This window comes from Cyprinus carpio, chromosome A8 (assembly GCF_018340385.1).
Source record: "Cyprinus carpio isolate SPL01 chromosome A8, ASM1834038v1, whole genome shotgun sequence".
Lineage (NCBI taxonomy): Eukaryota > Metazoa > Chordata > Actinopteri > Cypriniformes > Cyprinidae > Cyprinus > Cyprinus carpio.
Window position 1 is genome coordinate 12,866,999 of NC_056579.1, and position 20,081 is coordinate 12,887,079.

At 38.0% G+C, this 20,081-nt stretch overlaps 1 protein-coding gene across 4 annotated transcripts in view; it reads left to right on the top strand.

The window, feature by feature from the left end:
• LOC109095267 (cadherin EGF LAG seven-pass G-type receptor 3-like) overlaps positions 1-20,081 on the top strand; it is a 41,878-nt gene that overhangs the window by 19,486 nt on the left and 2,311 nt on the right. Inside the window, exons 5-35 of one of the 4 annotated variants that reach the window (XM_042762324.1) lie at positions 533-648; positions 785-873; positions 1,070-1,227; positions 1,334-1,497; positions 1,962-2,087; positions 2,244-2,413; positions 3,363-3,548; positions 3,771-3,881; positions 4,385-4,553; positions 6,357-6,498; positions 7,398-7,518; positions 8,923-9,106; positions 9,190-9,291; positions 9,373-9,467; positions 10,275-10,484; positions 10,589-10,772; positions 11,316-11,465; positions 11,539-11,719; positions 11,847-12,014; positions 13,284-13,410; positions 13,707-13,913; positions 15,890-16,064; positions 16,136-16,248; positions 16,400-16,479; positions 16,902-17,028; positions 17,159-17,278; positions 17,419-17,516; positions 17,923-18,044; positions 18,179-18,352; positions 18,501-18,653; positions 19,057-19,930. In XM_042762324.1, coding sequence (XP_042618258.1) covers positions 533-648; positions 785-873; positions 1,070-1,227; positions 1,334-1,497; positions 1,962-2,087; positions 2,244-2,413; positions 3,363-3,548; positions 3,771-3,881; positions 4,385-4,553; positions 6,357-6,498; positions 7,398-7,518; positions 8,923-9,106; positions 9,190-9,291; positions 9,373-9,467; positions 10,275-10,484; positions 10,589-10,772; positions 11,316-11,465; positions 11,539-11,719; positions 11,847-12,014; positions 13,284-13,410; positions 13,707-13,913; positions 15,890-16,064; positions 16,136-16,248; positions 16,400-16,479; positions 16,902-17,028; positions 17,159-17,278; positions 17,419-17,516; positions 17,923-18,044; positions 18,179-18,352; positions 18,501-18,653; positions 19,057-19,930 — 5,196 coding nt within the window. Of the gene's footprint in view, positions 1-532; positions 649-784; positions 874-1,069; positions 1,228-1,333; positions 1,498-1,961; positions 2,088-2,243; positions 2,414-3,362; positions 3,549-3,770; positions 3,882-4,384; positions 4,554-6,356; positions 6,499-7,397; positions 7,519-8,922; positions 9,107-9,189; positions 9,292-9,372; positions 9,468-10,274; positions 10,485-10,588; positions 10,773-11,315; positions 11,466-11,538; positions 11,720-11,846; positions 12,015-13,283; positions 13,411-13,706; positions 13,914-15,889; positions 16,065-16,135; positions 16,249-16,399; positions 16,480-16,901; positions 17,029-17,158; positions 17,279-17,418; positions 17,517-17,922; positions 18,045-18,178; positions 18,353-18,464; positions 18,654-19,056; positions 19,931-20,081 lie in introns of all 4 variants that reach the window. The other 3 variants (XM_042762322.1, XM_042762321.1, XM_042762323.1) reach the window with 3 other exon arrangements.

A 20,081-nucleotide genomic window follows, 5' to 3' on the forward strand; every position in this document is an offset into this window, starting at 1 on the left:
GTTCTATAAAAAACTCTCTTAAATCTAAAAGTCTTTGCTCAGTAGAGCATAAACAAGGCCCATCTCTCTCACTTGTCAGTGTTTTGTCTTGACCAAACTAAAAGATGTTTAAAGTGAATCTGTTTGCTCTCCTGAGAGGACGTGCCAGCTTTAAATTTATGTAGCAAAAAGAAAAAATATTAATCTGACTTTCTTATGTGCATCCCAAGAGAGTGCTTCACTGCTGAAATATGTTGAAAGTTCATAATTTTATTTACATGAATAACTTTCTCTACAGAAATTTGAAGTAAACATATAAGAACCCATCAATATTACTATAAATGTGCATACTTTTTGACTTTGAAAGTTTTAATGGATATTGTTTGCTGAACCACTGCCATGAAAACTTCTAGATATCGAGTGGGATTACTTCAGAGATCATTTTATGCTGAGTGTACCCTTCTCAGTTTTGCGGACATCACATTATAAAACTCTAAATGGACCTATACTGGGTCATTCCAGATCTTTGATGTGCATTAAATGTGTTTTGTAGGTTTGCCACACTGGAAAGTAATGGTTTGCTCTTCTACAATGGTCGGTTTAATGAGAAGCACGACTTCCTTGCTTTGGAGATACTGGATGGACAAATGGTTCTTAAATACTCCACAGGTAAAAAAAAAAAAAGGGGGGGGGGGGGGGGGGGTGTTCAGAGAGTTTAAATAAATCCTGGATCCATCTATGGTCTTAATGTGGGATTATAATATTATATGAAATGGGTAATTTTGATGTGGTGTGATTTGCACAGGTGAGTCGTCTACTCAGGTGAGTCCATACCTGCCTGCCGGAGTGAGTGACGGCAACTGGCACACCGTTCACATCCACTACTACAACAAGGTGAGAAGGTCCTCTGAAGAAAATTTGCCTCCTAAATTGTTAACTATTCCTCTAATATTATAGACTTGTTAACTCATCCCTCTTTAGACTATAGCTACTAGATACTAAAGGAGCTTTTTGTAACAGTTGTTATTGTGTATTCAGAATGTGTGATGTGCTTTGTGTATTATGAGGACTCGTTTGTGCTTGTATCTAGCCAAAGCGTAGTGTGAGCGGTGACGTTCAGGGTCCATCTGATGAGAAGGTCGCTGTCTTGAGTGTAGATGACTGTGACACAGCCGTTTCTCTGAGGTTTGGTGCTCAGCTCGGCAACTACAGCTGTGCTGCACAGGGAAGACAGACCAGCAGCAAAAAGTGAGTGTGCACACCCTCATATATATGCACATGAAAAGTGTTGGTTTTACTCAGGAGAACACATATATCATCTCTCTCATTCTCTCCTGTGTTTTTTTTCTCACAGGTCTTTGGATCTGACTGGCCCGTTGTTTTTGGGTGGAGTTCCTAACCTGCCTGAGAATTTCCCGTTTAGTACAAGAGAATTTATTGGCTGCATGAAAGACCTGCATATTGATAACAGACCGGTGGACATGGCAGGATTCATCGCTAATAATGGCACTTTACCTGGTGTGTGTGATTGTTTACAGTGTGATGATAGTGACGTCCTGTGTTTGTGATTGACTCTCATGATGTCAACATACGCTACCATTCAAAAGTATTGAGTAAGAATTTTTGGTTTGATAGAAATTAATCAAAAGTAACATTGTAAAAAAAAATTAAATGATATCTGAAAGATCATGTGTCACTGAAGTCTGGAGTAATGGCAGCTGAAAATTCAGCTTTGCCATCACATGAATAAATTACATATTAAAACATATAAATCTTAAATGCTAAATATAGTTCACAAGTTTACTATTTTTACAGTATCAACTTAATGGTGAGCATCAGAGACTTGTTTTTAAAAAACGTTTTGAATGGTATTGTAGAATTTTGTGAGTATTTGTGGTTATTTTGCTTTATTTTTACGCTGATTGTGATGTTTCTGTGATTGGCTGCAGCAGCTGTAAAGTAATGCTCTGTGTCTGTATTAGGTTGCAGTGCCAAACTGCCTTTCTGTAAATCAAACCCATGCCAGAATGGCGGCACATGTAGGGAGAGCTGGGAAACGTACTCCTGTGATTGCCCTGTTGGATTTGGAGGGAAGGACTGCAGCTTAGGTGAGACCCACATAAAAATACAAAACACATAAATACATATAATATTTCTCTGTTGATCTTTAAGTGAATATTTAACCAGAATGCAAGTATCAAACAGGAACGATTACTAAATGTTAATGCCATGATGATTGTGGTGTTGGAATGATTCTTTCACAGTGATGTCCCACCCTCATCGTTTCCTTGGAAACAGTGCGCTGTGGTGGGACTTGAAGAATGAAGTCACCATCACTACACCCTGGTACATGGGGCTGGTGTTCCGCACCAGATCAAAAGAGGGAGTTCTCCTGCAGGCTCAAGCTGGACAATACACCAACTTGATCTTTCAGGTATGCACACTTACAAACACACTGAGTAACATGTAACAAACAGTAATCTACACGGAAAGGAAAAGAAAACTACTAGAAAAAATTCTGCCCTGTCATATTTGTAGTCTGTGTTTCATCTGATTACTGATAAAAATGATTTCAAATTGACATTTTGAATCATTAGACTTTCTTTCTTGTACTGATTTATTTATTTATTTATTTTTTTCTGGAGCCAATCAGGTGAAATATTTGTCCACCAAAGCAAAATTAATAATAATAATAATTATTATAATTATAATTTTTAAGTTCTACATTTAAGTTTACTTTTACATATAATTTAAATTTGATTTAATTTGATACATTTTAATTTAATTTAATGTCAAGATTTACTGTAAAAACTGTCATAATGTTTTTTTTAAATTAGATAATCTAATTGGTGGAAAGAAGAAGTTATACATTTTTTTATTTTATTACAATTGTTTCAGTTGTAGTTTTTAAATGCATTACTATTTTTATAATTATTTAATTTTCATTTAAATAAAACAATGACACAAATTTTCATTAAAGGCAAGTAGAATCAAAGGATTGTAGCCTCCATAAATTATGAACCAAGTTTTTCCTCCTGTGTAAAAGCTGTGCTATTCTAATGCTCTCTGGCATTAAGGAGAAACCTGGGCTTGTTTGCCTTCAGATATTGCAAGAAATGTCTGAAATCATTAAGAGCCCGATGAAAGGAAAACATGATCTGTTTTGATGTCGGAAACAAACATTTTCACTAGAAGCACAGTGTTAAAAATAAAGCTATCTTGACTTCCTATAGCACTTTGAAGTAGACAATTATGTGCCGAACTCCAAAGGCTCCAGATGATTTCGATGATCAAGTGTAGCTCTCATATCCTATGCAAACAATAAATGAAATTGAGTAATGGATAATTATTAAAAACCCTAATTTGTATGTGTCTGATTCCAGGTGGTTTCGGGTCAGTTGGTGTTTTCTGTGGCACGGGGTTCAACTCGGCCAGTCAGGTTGAGACTGGATCAGGTTCAGGTGTGTGATGGACGCTGGCATGACCTACAGCTCGAGCTCCGTGATGTCAGGAGTGGCAGAGAGACTCGATATATTGCTACAGTCCGACTGGACTTTGGACTGTATCAGGTACACACATACACTCTCACATAAGTGGTTCTTTAACCCCTATTATGTCGCTGACTGACTGTTATAATCCATTGTTGTAATCCATAATCTGGAATATTGGAATCTTTCTGGATTAAACTACAAATCAGACACAGGTCTAGTGATTGAACACTATGGACTAATATAACATCTCTTTCTCTCCATCTCTTTCTCTGCCTCTCTTTAAAACTTTCTCTGTCACAGGGAACAGTCATTGTTGGGAATGAGATTAATGGTGTAAAGGTGAAGCACCTGCATGTGGGTGGAGTTTTAGGGTCAGGAGAAGTGCAAAATGGGATACGTGGCTGCATTCAGGTGTGTCTTTGTAACTTTCAGTCATTTTTGCATTCTCTTTTTATAATAACCTGTTATGATCTCAACTGTGCTCACCACACTTCGGCTTCTGCGGCCTTCTTCAATGTATGAATTATTGGTAGTTATGAATTCCTAATGGTGTCATTAGATTTTAACAAGCAGACAATTAGTTGAATAATTAATGAGAATTTAGAGAACAGACATAATATAAAAGTTCCTTCAAATGTGCAGTCAGCAAAACATTTACCAGGTATATTATAATTTCCATTTAATTTATTAGAAAAAAGAACTTTAATTTTATTATTATTAACTTTTATTAATAATATTATAATTTTAATTGTATTATAATTCATTTTATTTGTGTTTTTTTTAAATATGTCTATGATGCTCAGCAAGGATTTTGATCAAATTTATTTGAACAAAGTGTTGTTGTTTTTTTATGTGTCATTGATTGGGATGCATACTTATGTCTGTGTGCTGTATGTTCCGGTATGTGTCCTCAGGGGGTGCGTCTGGGGGTGCGTCCTGATTCCCCTGCATTGCCCCGCCCTACCAGATCCATCAAGGTTGAGACTGGCTGTAATGTTGGCAACCCGTGTAACTCCTACCTTTGTCCCGCCCGTAGCCAATGCACAGATGAATGGGATCGACACACATGTGTTTGTGAACCAGGTAAGATGTGGATTATGATCATTGGATGCAAAATGTACAGAATTAATATGTTTAATGAAAAGTTGAACTGAACATTTCAGTATTAGGTGTGTCTCTTTTGCTTAATTGACAGCAGCACTCGAGCTGCATGAATTTTAAAAGTTTGTGAAAAATTGGTGATCATGCCATGATTTGAGAAAGATCCAAAGAGCAGCTTGTACTTCAGTGGAAGAAGAACATCTTGCGGTCTGCACAAAGGAGTACATATAATCAATCACAAATCAACATATCTGATTAAACTCAGAAGCACAAAATTCTACTTCTTTTTTTTTTTAAACATTCAGTATACGAAAATTTTACGTATTTCTAAATTGGTTATTGAATCCCACATGTATTTTTTTTTTCAGTTTTAAGTGTGATGACAGACATCTGTACAGTATGTGTATTAATAATACATAGTATGTGTATTAATAATACATAGAGCATATCAGTACCTTTTGTCAACAGTCTGACAGTTCACCCAAACAGAGTACAATACATGATATACATTTACAAGTGCTTGTGTTGGTAAGAGCTCCCATCACATCTAAATGAAGATACAGACTCGTTCACTTCATTATCATGCTGTTAGAATTGCATCAGCCCAGTGTTGTTAATAGTGCTGTGCAGAAAGAGAAATCAAAGACTCCCCTAATAAACTCTGAATTAATTTCTCAGACCTCCTCCTGGTAGAGTAAACCCACACGTACAACATCTCTCTCCCCCACCCCCTCTCTCTCCCTCACACCCAGAGTGCTAAGAGTGCCTAAATTGGAGAAGAGAAACATCTCTCCCATACATAATTTAACAGTTTTAATAAGTCTCAGTACTGCAGCCTGCTAGTTCTGAGTGTGTTGAATAAAGTTGCTTTTTTCTGAGGACTTTATGGTAATCTTGGAGTGACTTCCTTACCATTCAAAGCAGTGGAAGGCTTCATCAGAAGAGCATATGATTGTATTCCTGCATTCCATTTCTGATTAGTGAGCTTTTTTCATTCATCTTAATAGGGTTTGCACACACTTTTGCACAGTAGTTCAAACATCTCCCTGCTGAAAGAGAGCGAGAGAGAGAAAGGGGGTTATTGTGTTTGTGGATCAGTCATCATGCAGATGGAGCCTTTTCTATATGACTCTTGTAAAGGAGAGATCAAGGCTATGCTGTTTTGTTGGTTGTTTTGAATAGAGAGTGACATACTTTCAGTTCCTTGAATTCAATAAATATGCATGTGAGGTGCGTGCTGTTTTTTCCCTCAAGTATATTTTGTTGTTGTAGCTTTAATTGGGGCGTGTGTATCTTTTGCTTTATTTTCTAGGATGAATTTCTTTTTATCATATATTTTTATTGCATTATTTTTTCCCCCTGAGATCCATCTATAATGTTAGTCATGGTTTTTTTGCCTTTTGACACTTTAAACAGGCAGTTTTTTTTTTTTTAGGTTTTTTTTTTGCTTCTGTGCTTATAAGCCATGTGAAATGAGTAACAAACTGAGGATTTGCTGTCACATCCAATATATTTGGCACTGCTTCATCCTGCATTACATTGTTGTACAGTATGTTCACAAAACAGTTCACACTGAAACTTGTGACTCAGACTGTTGTTCTGATCTGCCATTGGTCGGTCAAACAGATAGCCCCGCCCCAAACTCACATCACTGGTTGAGCCAACTCTGTGATAGCAGTCACACTGTTTATACTTTGCAGTGAAATAAACCTATGAATGGCTGAGAAAGTACTTTAACATTGAAAAAAAAATTGTGTTGTAACCGTTTACATTTTTCATATACAGGATTCTATGGTAAAAGCTGTATGGATGCATGTCAGCTGAACCCATGTGAAAATCAAGCAAAGTGTCACAGGAAGCCCAGCTCCTCACATGGATATATCTGTGACTGTGAGGACAATCACTACGGACAGTACTGTCAACACAGGTACACATTCATACACACCACTTGTATGCACAATTACATGAGCACAAATGCACACACACATCACTACGGAATCATTACATGCACGGTTTCTTAAATATTGTTTTTGTCCTGCTCAGTAGCAATATCTAAACATACCCCAAAGAAAATAAATTTTGTTTTATTTATTATTTATTTATTTTTTCCCCCTTGTTTTAATCAGAAATCGGTTCTAATTCTAATATGGTGCAAAAATAATTGTACTTCAAGTTTTTCAAGAAAACATAGATTTTGCCGTTTTTGCTGGGAAACAAGACGAAAATACAGAAAAAAGGGATTTCCGCTGCATACCTCATTTGTCCTGTAGCCTAGTTACTTTTATTCCGACTATAATCTCTAATAAGTTGACAAGCAGATGTAATGGTACGATAATCAGTGAGAGATGGACAAAGACTTTATCGATGCATTCAGATTTACGGCTGAATTTGTGTGCATGTGTGAGAGTTTTCTGTCACACTAATCCAATGTTCAAGCTTATCCAAAAGGCTGGATGTGTATGGTGAATAAGTTTGTGTTCATGTTAATGATGCATTTGTTCTGCTTAGCCGCATGTGTGCTTAAGGTTTGCTGGCTTTGAACGGATGAAAGTAGATTTAAGTTTACTGACAGACTTTGGCTCATGTGACCCTAATTCAACCCCTACCTCCAACACACACACACACACACTCAGCCAAATCCTTCACAACAGCGGCAATCTCATCTGCTCCCTTTTATCTGTTGGCTCCATCTCTCTCTCTCTATGTCGCGCTGTCTCGCTCTCTATGTCAGATCTGCCCTAGATACATAGGTATTTGATCAAATCTAACTGTGTGTGTGTGTGTGTGTGTGTGTGTGTGTGTGTGTGTGTGTGTGTGTGTTTGTAGGGTCGAGCAGCAATGTCCTCGGGGTTGGTGGGGCAGCCCGACATGTGGACCCTGTCACTGTGAAACCAGTAAAGGCTTTGACACCGACTGCAATAAGACCACTGGACACTGCCACTGCAAGGTACACATGCACTGTTATACTGTATGTTAAATGAATAGGTCATCCAAAAAGTAATAATAAAAAAAGATCTCAGATTCATAATATATATTAGGGTTTGAAGGTATGGGATTGGGAAGATTTTTTTTATGTTTTTGAAAAACATCTCTTATGCTCACCAAGGCTGCATTTATTTGATTAAAGTATTTTATATTATATTTATATTGCATATTTTGACATTTAATTTATTCCCGTGATGGCAAAGCTGAATTTTTGAAAGCCGTTACTCCAGTCTTCAGTGTCACATGATCCATGAAAACTTGGTGCACAGGAAAAATTAGTTATTATTTTCAGTGTTGAATCTGTATTTTAACTTGTTTGGTGTGAGCTGTGGCAGTGTAAGAAAAGATGTCTGCAAGCTTAGATACCTAACCCTCTTAGAGAGTTCCTGTAACATAAGACAAGGCAAGCACAAGTCTGCTCTATACACTCCATAGGAACACGGCCATACTGTCTCAGTATCAGCAGTCACAGTAAAAGCTGTTCCAACAACCAGCAGCTTCATAAACATGCTGAGTGTTAAACTCCTCAGAGAAAACTTCATGTTCCTGACCTTCTCAGAGGTTCAGGCGAGTGAAAAACAAGTTTCTCAGGAAAAGCCTGTGGTGAATCTACAATGCATTTTTTAAAAACGTATTTTACATTTAATAGGCACATTTCCAGGTTTACTTTATTTGCTGTTTTATTTTTAAAGAATATACTACTATACAGTATATAGAGTACACAAATAAAATGGGGAAATGAGGGAGAATAGGAATTGGAAATGTTGCATTACAGATGCAAACCTGAATTACCTGCCCAAGCATCACATCTTTAAATTGAGATCATCATTTGGACAACTACAGCTATAAAAATATTTTAAAAAAATTAGGTTCTTAAGGTTGCACAAACTCCTCTTAATAGCAGCGTGTTATTCTGCAGTTTTCCTGTATACAGTATTCACAAACATGCATTTTGCTAGTATGTACAGTTAATACCTTTCCATTTTATTCTTTAAATGGTTATAGTTGATTTGGTGCTATTTTTATGAGTGAATGACCACATGTTCATATGTAAATGTGCATACAGTATAGCTGGTCAGGGAGGTGTTAATTGGTTAGTGTGTATGTGTGTTTGAGTGTAATTAAAAGATTAGAGAAGTGTGTTCCTCACTCTGGGGTGCTATAATAAAGCTTTACTCAGTCTCATGCTGTATATTAGGCTTTTCATTGTCCGTATATTACACTCCAATCCCAAAGGAAAACATGAACACACAATCTTATCAGGCTTTTGAATGTTATATGTTGAATGTTATAATCGCTATGCTTTGTGATTTTTATCTGTTTGTGTTGTAAATGCATAAGTTATGGATGTTTTTGTGTGTGTCAGGAGTTTCATTACCGACAGCGGGGCAGTGACAGCTGCCTGCCATGTGACTGCTACCCAGTGGGCTCCTCCTCAAGGTCATGTGACCCTGAGAGCGGCCAGTGCCAGTGCCAACCCGGTGTGATTGGCAGACAGTGTAACATGTGTGACAATCCATTTGCTGAGGTCACACAAACAGGCTGTGAAGGTAAATACTGTACCCATCCATCCAACCATTAATCCCTTGTTCTCTCCATATTTGTTAATCATTTCTTCACCTGCTTTTCTTAGTAATCTATGATGGTTGTCCAAAGACCATAACATCAGCAATCTGGTGGCCCAGAACAAAGTTCAATCTGCCTGCTGCTGTCCCCTGTCCCAAAGGATCAGTAGGTGAGTGTGTATATTCACATCTGTGTCTTTCATTTGTCTTTTTTGAAGTCCATCTAAAGCATTAGTTCATCTCTTTTTGGGGAACTGCGATTCGGCACTGTGATGGAGAGAGAGGATGGCTGGACCCTGATCTGTACAACTGCACTTCTCCTCCTTTTGTGGAGCTAAACACAGCTGTGAGAAACTACACCTGCACATTTATCTATTTACTGTAATGAGGCCTGTTTCATACATATTTATTTATTTATTTAATTTATTAATTATTTCACAGAATAATTTTCTGGGTTACTATATTGAAGATTTTGTAGGGATTCATAAATATTAAAATTCTATATAATTTATAATATAAAATTATTTTCATGCCTGATAATTTACTGTATAAAATGTATATTAATATTATTTAAATAAAATTAAAATGAGCCATTTTTAAATGAACTTAGATACTATAACATTAAAATGTGCTGTATGAAAAATATATATATATATATTTTGATTTAAGATTACTTTTAACAGTCTTATTAAATTATGAATGTGTTTTAAAAGATTCATTTTAATTATGTATGACATGTTATTAGAGCAAAGCTAATTTAATTGTAAAAAATAGGGGAAATGGGCATGCACAATTTCTAATATTCAGTATTAACCAAAACATTTTTAAAAATCCAATATCATCCCTGATAATTATTTTAACAGAGCATATTCTTAATATAAACATATTCTTAGGATATGGCCTTTGAGAATTGTCACTCATGAAATACTTATATTTATATAATTTCCAAAAATCATTATTCTACACAAAACTGAACCAAAACTCAAAAGTGTAGCTTCAAACTGCTTAATTATCAGAAATGAATTGAATACACATTCACGTTGACACAGGATGTGTGAAACAGGTCTAAGATCCATAACTGCCACAGTCATGCACACAGTATTGAAGCTGGTTGTCTATATTACATAAACATTTTTTCATTGTGTGTATGTAGCTGGAGGCATTAGAGAGAAATGAGACAGAACTCAACACCATCATTGAGAAAAAACTGGCCCATCAGCTTCGTGATGTCACAGAGGCAACAACCCGTCTCTATGGAAATGACGTTCAGATAGCCGAGCGGCTGCTGTCTCGCCTCCTGACCTTTGAGAGCCTCCAGTCAGGCTTTGGTTTGACAGCCACTCAGGATGCACATTTCAATGAGGTGGGCATTACCTTAGGGAACTGGTGAATAGCTAGAAATTTGACATTTGAATTTTATTGAGTCTAGTTGATTAACGTCTTACTTTGTTCTGTCTCCATCTGCAGAATGTGTTGCGAGGCTGTAGTGTTTTGTTGAGTCCGGGCAGTGCTGCGTTGTGGAGGGGTCAAAGTTCAGGTCAGACTGGAGCGGCGGGATTGGCCGATCTGTTGGAGCAGTACGCCCGCATACTTGCCCAGAACATGAAACAGACCTACCTCAATCCTGTGGCACTTGTCGCCCCAAACATCGGTCAGCATCAATACACAACAAACACATACAAAAGAAGTAATTACTTTTATTCAGCAAGGACACATTCAATTGATTTTTACATTATTATTCTTATTAAAAAAAATATATTTCAAATAAATTATGTTCTTTTGAACTTTCTGTTCATCAGAGAAAGTACAGATCAAAAAAGGAAGTGTTACTTGTGCACCAAATACCACTTTGATGGGCATAATACTTATTAATAATTATATTACTTATAATATATTATTCATATTTATATTTAATATATTTTTGTGTATTTTTTAAATAATATGTGGCATATTAAGTTGCTTCAGTCCAGTAAATATTAATGTTGTATGTGACAACCACAGCACTTCCACTCTGAAGAAAAAGTAAACATTGAAAATAATCTGTCATGTGCAGTGTGAGGTGAAGTTGAGAAAGATTAATGTGAGACTAACACCTGCAGTGTGCACCTACGGCAGAAAAACTGCAGCACTACAGAGAGCAGATCTATTAAAAGAATCCTGCAGTTTACGCAGTGTGTGTGTTTGTATTTTGCAGTCATGACTCTGGATCGTGTTGACAACCACACACACGTGCGGCGACGGTTTCCACGGTATCACAGTACTCTGTTCCGAGGTCAAGCACTTTGGGATGCTCACACACATGTTGTGCTGCCCCCTACTGCACTAGTGCCACAGCGCAACTTCTGTGAGTCTCACATATATACATTCTTTAAGCCCACTTACAAGGCTTAAAAGCATTGAGCAATGAATCTGTTTAGTTTCAGCTCCATCTCCTGCTGGCCCTGTGAACCTGTTGGCCAATCAGACGCTAGAAGCAACAACAGCGCGGCGTTCTTTGTCACTGCAAGAAGCACCGGTCTCCATTGTCATCCTCCTCATTTATCGAAGCCTAGGGGCCGCACTTCCCTCTAAATACCACACAGACCGTCGCGGCGTCAGGTTAGAAAGTGTTACACTAAAGATAAACAGCACATGGGATCACTTGAGAGTCTGACAATGTGTGTATTGTCACATACTCATATGTGAGTGTGATTGTCTTTCTAACAATGCTTGCACCTCTCTGCAGGTTACCCAGACACCCTGTGTTGAACTCGCCTGTTGTGAGTGTTTCTGTGTATAATAACCAGACATTCGTGGAGGGTTTTCTGGACACTCCGGTCCTGCTGGAGTTTCTTCTTCTGGAGACCAGCAACCGCAGCAAACCACTGTGTGTGCAGTGGAATCACAGCAGCTCGTAAGTGTGTGTGCGCTGTCTTTATTTAATCAATTTCATGTCTCAAGGACAAACAAAACCACTTTTAAAGCACCATCGATTGACCAAACCATTACAGGTGGCTCTTCACAAAATGAATCATCACAAGATCATCGTTTTTAGAAAATTTAAATAAGGAGACTGAGCTGTTTTGTAAATTATCGCAACTAGATAATATGGATTTACGCGACGAAAGCATAGCTAGCTAGCAAACTGTAGGCTGTAGTAACTAATGGTAATGACAGCAATACGTGATTGAGCGGGCAAACTACTGATGCTAATGCGCTAATAGGCTTGTGGGGCAGTCGTGGCCTAATGGTTAGAGAACTGGACTTCGAGTCTCATGCCGGCTGGGATTGTCGGTGGGGGGAGTGAATGAGCAGCGCTCTGAGGTGAGACCCTTGAGAAAGGGTTCCTGGGTGCCGCAGCAAAAATGGTTGCCCACTGCTCTGGGTGTGTGTTCATGGTTTGTGTGCACAAATTCAGAGAATGGGACACCATATTTGGCTACATGCCACATCACTATTATTTCACACTAGGGTTTGTGTGCTAGTGTTAGGGCCATGCTCAGTGGCCATGCTCATCGAGGGTTAGGGGAAGGGCCATGCTCAGTGGCTCCGGTGCGTCATCGAGACATGATTTCAGGCCCGCTCAAAAAATCTGTACTACATAGTTCACAGACTTTGTAATGTGTTTTAATGTGTTTAGAAACAATTCTCTGAATTGCCTTTACACAGACTTTAATACTTAATTCTAATACACTGATTTGGTGGTCAGTTAATAATAATGGTTCTTATTATTTACCTTTTTTTTTTTAATAGAAATCTCTACTGTCACTTTTGATTATTTTTTTAATCTCCCTTACCATGATACATTATTTATAATCAATTATGGTTTCCACAAAATATTAAGCAGCAAAAAAAATCTGTTTTCAACATTTATAATAATAAAAAATGTTTCTTGAGCACTAAATCAGCATATTATAAGATATGAGGATATAAGGATTATGTGACACTGAAGACAGGATTAATAGCTGTTTTGTTGTCACAGGAATAAATTATATTTTAAAATATATTAAATTAGAAAACAGTTATTTTAAATTGTAAAAATATTTCACAATTTTACTGTTATTACTGTTTAATTTTTGATCAGCTTGTTTGACATTTTAAAAAATCCTACAGACCCCAAACCTTTGAATGGCAGTCTTATTGTAAGGATTAACTGGTAAATGCTCTGAATGTGTGTGTTCAGTGTATCAGCAGGAGGCTGCTGGACTGTGAGGGACTGTAGTGTGGTGTATAGGAACACGTCACATGTTCGCTGTCAGTGCCACAGACTGGGAACTTTTGGAGTCCTTATGGACAGCTCACAGAGAGAGGTAATGTACATACACACACACACACACACACACACACACACACACACACACACACACACACACACACACACACACACACACACACACACACAGAACAAAGAATGATCAAGGCCACATAATTTGAAAAGCTATTCTTTACAAAAATCTTCACATTTATTCGTTTTTTCAAGAACATAATACTACATAGCAACAGGATGTTCCATAGTGACATCTCCTTCAGCATAAGCACCGTTGCTGATATCTTTTCCCTTCTCTCTCTCTCTCTCTCTCTCTCTTTCTATCTGATTGCTAAGCAGCAGTTAGAGGGTGACCTGGAGACCCTCGCCATAGTAACGTACTCCTCGCTCTCAGTTTCCATGGCGGCGTTGTTGCTAACTGTGGTGGTTTTATCGTGCCTGAGGGGACTGAAATCAAACACACGCAGCATTCATTCCAACATGGCTGCCGCTACTCTACTCTCTCACCTCACATACCTGCTGGGCATCAACCAGACGGAACAACAGGTCAGAGAAGAGACATGTCTGTCTGCGTCTGAATCTAAATGTGGGTTAGTGAGACAGACAAAGAAAGTTTGGGTGGGCTGGAAGACAAAAACATTTCAACAAACACACACAATCTGTGTAGTCTCCTTCGTGCTGAATAATGTGCATTGTCCAAAATATAAATAAATACATACATACATACATACATAAATCTGCTTTAAATTGTTCAGAAGTAACATGAAAGGCATTTATAATTTTTTACATTCATTTTTTAGGATTTTTTTTTTTAGGATTTTCTATTTCAAATAAATGCTATTCTTTTGAACTTTTTATTTTTTAAGAATCCTAAAAATAAATGTATCATGGCTTCCAAAAAAATATTAAGCAGCACAACTGTTAATAATCAACACTGATAAGAATAATAAATGTTTCCTGAGCAGTAAATTAGCATAATAGAATGATTTCCTAAAGATCATGTGACACTGAAGATTGGCATAATGACTGCTGAATATTCAGCTTTGCCATCACAGGAATAAATTACATTTTAAATCATATTAAAATATTTTACATTGTGATAATATTTCACAATGTTATGTTGATAAAATACAATGTTGATTCAAACAATATAAATCAAAAGTCACAAATTTGTAAAAAATTAAAAATATATAATATATTTTCTATTTAAATATATGATAATATTAAATATAATAAATTTGTAATATTATTAAATGTAAAAAGCAAACATTACACACACACAAACAAACACACACACACACACACACATATATATATATAGTAAAAAAACTTATATATATATAGTAAAAAAACTTAATCATATAATAAATTCATAATTTTTCATTGTTTTAAAATGTCAGGATCCTATAGCTTTGTACCCTTTTGGTCAAGATCTGTTATAGCTTTTTATTGTATTAAAAAAAAAAATCCCAGATTTTCACTGTGGTCTCAGACGTTTGGAGACCACTTCATATTTTAAAGCTTTTATAAAGGCAAATGTAACAGCAGGTATTAAAGATCATGAATAATTCAGTAGAAAGTGAGCTGAGTGTCAGGATAAAGAACTTGACAGCTTGAATATGATTTGTCATTCAGAAACTGACATATTAGCCATTAGTGCAATATGGTACAAAAACCACTTATACCACACAGTGAGCTGGGAACCAGACACTTTTCTCGACACAGACGCTTTCTCTGTATTTCTCTCATCCTCAGTCTGACACTCACACATTTGTTCTCTTTCTAACGCAGGTTAACACCATTTTTAACTTTATTCTCAGGAGTGCAAACCACTCACACTAAAAGCCTATTACTGCTGAGTACATTCATTTCAACAGCTGTACTGGGATGTGAGTGTGTATGTGATAGAGTATGTGTTCATTCATAATTCATCTTCTCTCTCAAACATTGACTTTGCTTGCGTGCATTGACTTTGGAGCTTAGATTCTCTTTTTTTGGACATGTACTGCAGAGAGCATTCAGAAAATTATGGGAATGAGATCAGGAAATGGTTTGAGCTGACACCACATCTTAATAAGTCAAACGCAACTGAAAACCACTAGGCCACAGTGTATCCCACTTTTATTAGGCCAAGGACACAATACAAAGAAAGAGCTGAGACCCCTGCTTCATATTGTATCAAACTGAGTGTTGCATTTTGAACATTAAAGTTTGGCCTTTAATAACTTGTGTTTAGTATCATATCATATGTATTTATATACTTTTTCACATTGTTTACGTTAAAATAATCTTTTTGAGAGTCATATAATTATACACTACATTTTAACTTTAATGTAGGAATGATGATTAAACATTTAGCTGACCTTCAGCTTTTAAATTTTTGTTCTTTTAATTTGTTGTTATTATTTTATTTTAGGCTATAGTTTTAAAAAAAAAAAAAATGCATATCCATGCAATATGCTGTTTTTGTCTTTCTATTGTCTAATTGGTTCATTCTGTCCGGTTCTCTCTGATTGGTACAGTTCCTGTGCACAGTGGTTGCAATTCTGCTGCATTACTTCTTTATGTCGTCATTTGCGTGGCTCTTTGTGGAAGCTCTTCACATTTACCGAATGCAAACAGAAGCAAGAAACATCAACTACGGAGCCATGAGATTCTACTATGCTATTGGCTGGGGAGTCCCTGCTATCATTACAGGTGTGTACACACACATACATATATGTGTGCTTTCATGCAGATATGCTCTGTGACATGTATGTGTGTTGCAGGCCTGGCAGTCGGGTTGGATCCAGAGGGGTATGGCAACCCAGATTTCTGCTGGATCTCCATGTATGATAAGCTCATGTGGAGCTTTGCGGGACCAGTTAGCGTCGTCATACTGGTATTGTGCTCTTCAGTGTGTTTATGTGTTGTTTGCACCATTTAAAGAATTTTTATACAGTATGCCTTTGTAATTCTGGTTCTGTGTTTTAGATGTATTTAGTACTGTAATGATCATCTACAGTACATTGACAACTCTCTGTGTTTTACAGATGAATGGTGGGATGTTTCTGATGGTCCTGCGTATGACGTGTAACCCCACTCAGAAGGAGATAAAGAAGCTGCCTGTGATGTGAGTACAACATGCATGTGTTCAGGAACATTCAATATGGAAAATGGGAGGGGGATTATTTAGGTGATCTCCAAAATTTTTTTAATTCCATCATCATTTACTCGCCTTCAAATTGTTCCAAACCTGTATGGATTTTTGTTAAAAAAAAAAAAAAGAAGATATTTAAAAATAAGCTTTTTTTCTTCACACCCCAACCCAAAAACATTATTATTTTATATTATGTTATTATAATATTTTAACTATACTAATTATTATATTTAATTATATATTATATTATATTGTATTATATTATATTATTTACTGTTATTTCTTTTCCAACAATTGTAAAAGTTATACTGGTTACAGTGGTGCTTCTTTCCTGCATGTTTTTCTACATGCAATTAATGAGTGTCAAATTTTATTTTTCTCTCTCCATCTCTCAGTTCTACTATCCGCAGTGCCTTCCTCCTGTTATTATTGAGTACATGTGTTTGGTTGTTTGGTCTTATGGCTGTTAATAACAGTGTCCTGGCGTTCCACTACCTGTTCATAGTCCTCTGTTGCGTACAGGTAAGTGTGTACTGGCTCTTACACATCTCTTTCTTTTGTGTGTGTTTGTGTGCTTGAGTTTGTCATTGTCATATTTGCATTTTTTTACACCGTACACTTTGATAGTTGTGCTCCTACTCTCCTGTCTCAGGGATTGGCTGTACTGTTGGTTTTTACTCTCCTGAACTGTGAAGTGCAGGAGGCCTGGAAACTGGCCTGTCTGGGCAAGAAAAGCCCCAATGAAGAACCTCCCAGACCTCCACAGATCACTGTTAGTGAACACAAACATACATATTAACATATGACCCCCACTACATGCACAGCCACATACACATCATTGACACAAACCCATATTTGACTTCATGGAGTGAAAATAAGCATGTGGAATTGTAACCTGCTGTATGTGTACAGGGCCAAAACCCATACAACAGCGCCTCCCTGCTGGAGCAGAGTGGATTACACCGGATCACACTGGGAGCTTCAACAGTCTCATCAGTCAGCAGTGCAAGGTCTGTCAACACATCAATTTGAGATTCAAAATACTTTAAATAATTTATACCTCAAAGTAGACACACTTTAAAATAAAGAAGGGTCATGAAATAAAAGGAAAATATTGGTTACACTTTAATGATAGTTTTGATGAACTAACTGCGAAAATATGTTCATTGTCAATTCATGTAAAGTTTTGTAAGTGTAAACTATTTACTCAAATTTTTATGCTGATAATATACTGTTCAATATCAACTGTAGATTGTATATCACTTTCTTTTTCTTTCTTTTTTTTTTACATTGTACATAATTTGCTGAACGGTGAAAACAGATGTAAACATGTAGGCATTTTGCTTGACTACCTACTGTATGTATCTGTATGTAGCAAACTGAAAGCCTAAAATTTGGCATATATTTTTTTCTTAGGGAGAATCTGTTGGCACGGCAGACTCTAGAGCACACTCTTGGTCACACAGGGGCCACTGACCTGGACGTGGCAATGTTTCACCGCAACGGAGGTACACTAACACACAATAACCTGCATGCATGTACGTATTCACACTTACACACACTCGTTAGCTGCTTGATAGTCATTCTTTACTTGTAATATTCTAGTGTTTGTGACCATGTCTTGCCAGAATTTGTGTCATTTAGTTTGCCTTTTCTTCTGACCGTCTGTCAGGTGAGGACTCAGACTCAGATTCTGATCTCTCACTGGAAGAGGAGCGGAGTTTGTCCATCCCATCATCAGAGAGTGAGGACAACGTGCGCCTGCGTGGACGCATCCAGCGACGCTTCAAACGGACTGGTCACAGCGAACGTTTACTCACAGAGCCCACCCACAACAGTGGAAAAGGTACCAATATTATTGTTGCAGTTGTCTGTGTCATTGGTATCGAAGCCAAAGGAGCGCAGAAACTTTAGTGTATAAACCCAACTGTTAGTGTATGGAATTGTTTATGTGTCAGATCTGGATGGCAATGACCTGCTCTCCTATTGGCCAGCGCTGGAAGGCTGCGAGGCACATTCACTGCAGAAATGGGGCTCAGAGCGCCGACTAGGGGGCGACTACAGCAAGGATGCAGCTAATAACAACCAACAAGACGCAGCGCTGACCAGCGGAGATGAGAATGGACTCACACACAGACACCGCAAGGGTGAGGCACACTTTCATTCAAAATGTTACCCAATATTGACCAATAACGATGCATTGTAATATTTAACTGTCCATACTGCTCTTTTCACATTTAGATGACATCTGTTGCCACTTAAGATTAACTTTCCATCATCTGACAATTACATTATAATGTTGTGTTGTCTAAATTCACAACAACTTATTTTAGCTTTTAGTGTTTTATAGTATTTTTAATTTATGTAGAAATAATTTTTTTTATTTGTTTTTTAAGAAAATATTTTAGAAATATAATAGTAATAAAATATTATAACTTATATTAATTATATCCGTAACATGAAAATAGTTATCGGCTTATTGCTATTAGCCAGATTTTTAATAGCTATGCATAGAAAGCCATACTAAACCCCTCTCTATCAATTTTTCAGGAATCCTGAAGAATCGTCTGGGATGCCCTCCTGCTCTGCAGGGCCTGTCTGCCATGGGTCGTGCTCCCAGCGAGATGTCTTGGTACAGGACCTCCACATTGGGTCACCGAGGTGTCCCAGCTGCCTCCTACGGTCGTATGTACTCCGGAACTGGCTCACTGTCTCAACCTGCTTCCCGATACTCTTCCCGCGAACAACTGGATTCGCTTGCGCGACGTCAGCGTTCCCGTGACAACCTCGACCTGTTGCCGAGAAGACGCGAGCTTGGTGCTGAACACCTGGGTGGGTCCAGAGAGAGGCTGGGCCCTGTTCACAGCATCCATGCCTCCAGGGAGGATCTGGTGGGCAGGGGCGGTATGGTGGGTTTAATGGGGGCAGAGGGTTCGTTAAGTGGTTCAAGAACTCAGCTTAACACTCTAACAAGGCAACAGGCCTCACGGGAGCACCTCGGAGGGGCTCTTATGAGCAGTCGGTCCCGGGAGCAGTTGGAATCTAATGGTGGAGCACAGCCCTGCAGGGAGTGGCTGAGAACCCTGCCGCCCCGACAGCTCTCACACCCTGAGCCACACCCACCCTCCTCACCCCCTCCACCAATCACAGAGGAACCCCAGGAAACCCTGCCCTCTCGCCGTGGTCGCCTAGACTCCGCCCCCCCATGTAGGTACCCTCCATCTACAGCTGCACCCGGAGCTCCATCCAGTCGCCCACCCTCTAGTGAACACCTGGATATCCTCTCCTCCATACTCGCCTCCTTCAGCTCCACTGTCTTAACCCCGCCCCCTAACCCTGTCTCTGCCCCGGCAGGCCCCTCCCCTTCCCCGCCTCCTCTCTCTGCAACCTCTCAGAGCGTCTCTGAAGTATCACCTGACTCTGAGTAAGTCCAGCCCATGTTTTGTCTCCTTTTGTATTCCTCATTTGTTTCATGTTCATCCTTGGTTCTGTTCAGTTACAAAATGTCGATGCTGCTCTTTTCCATACAGAAAAATGCATGGTGATCATTTGCAAATTTTGTGTGGTTTACGACA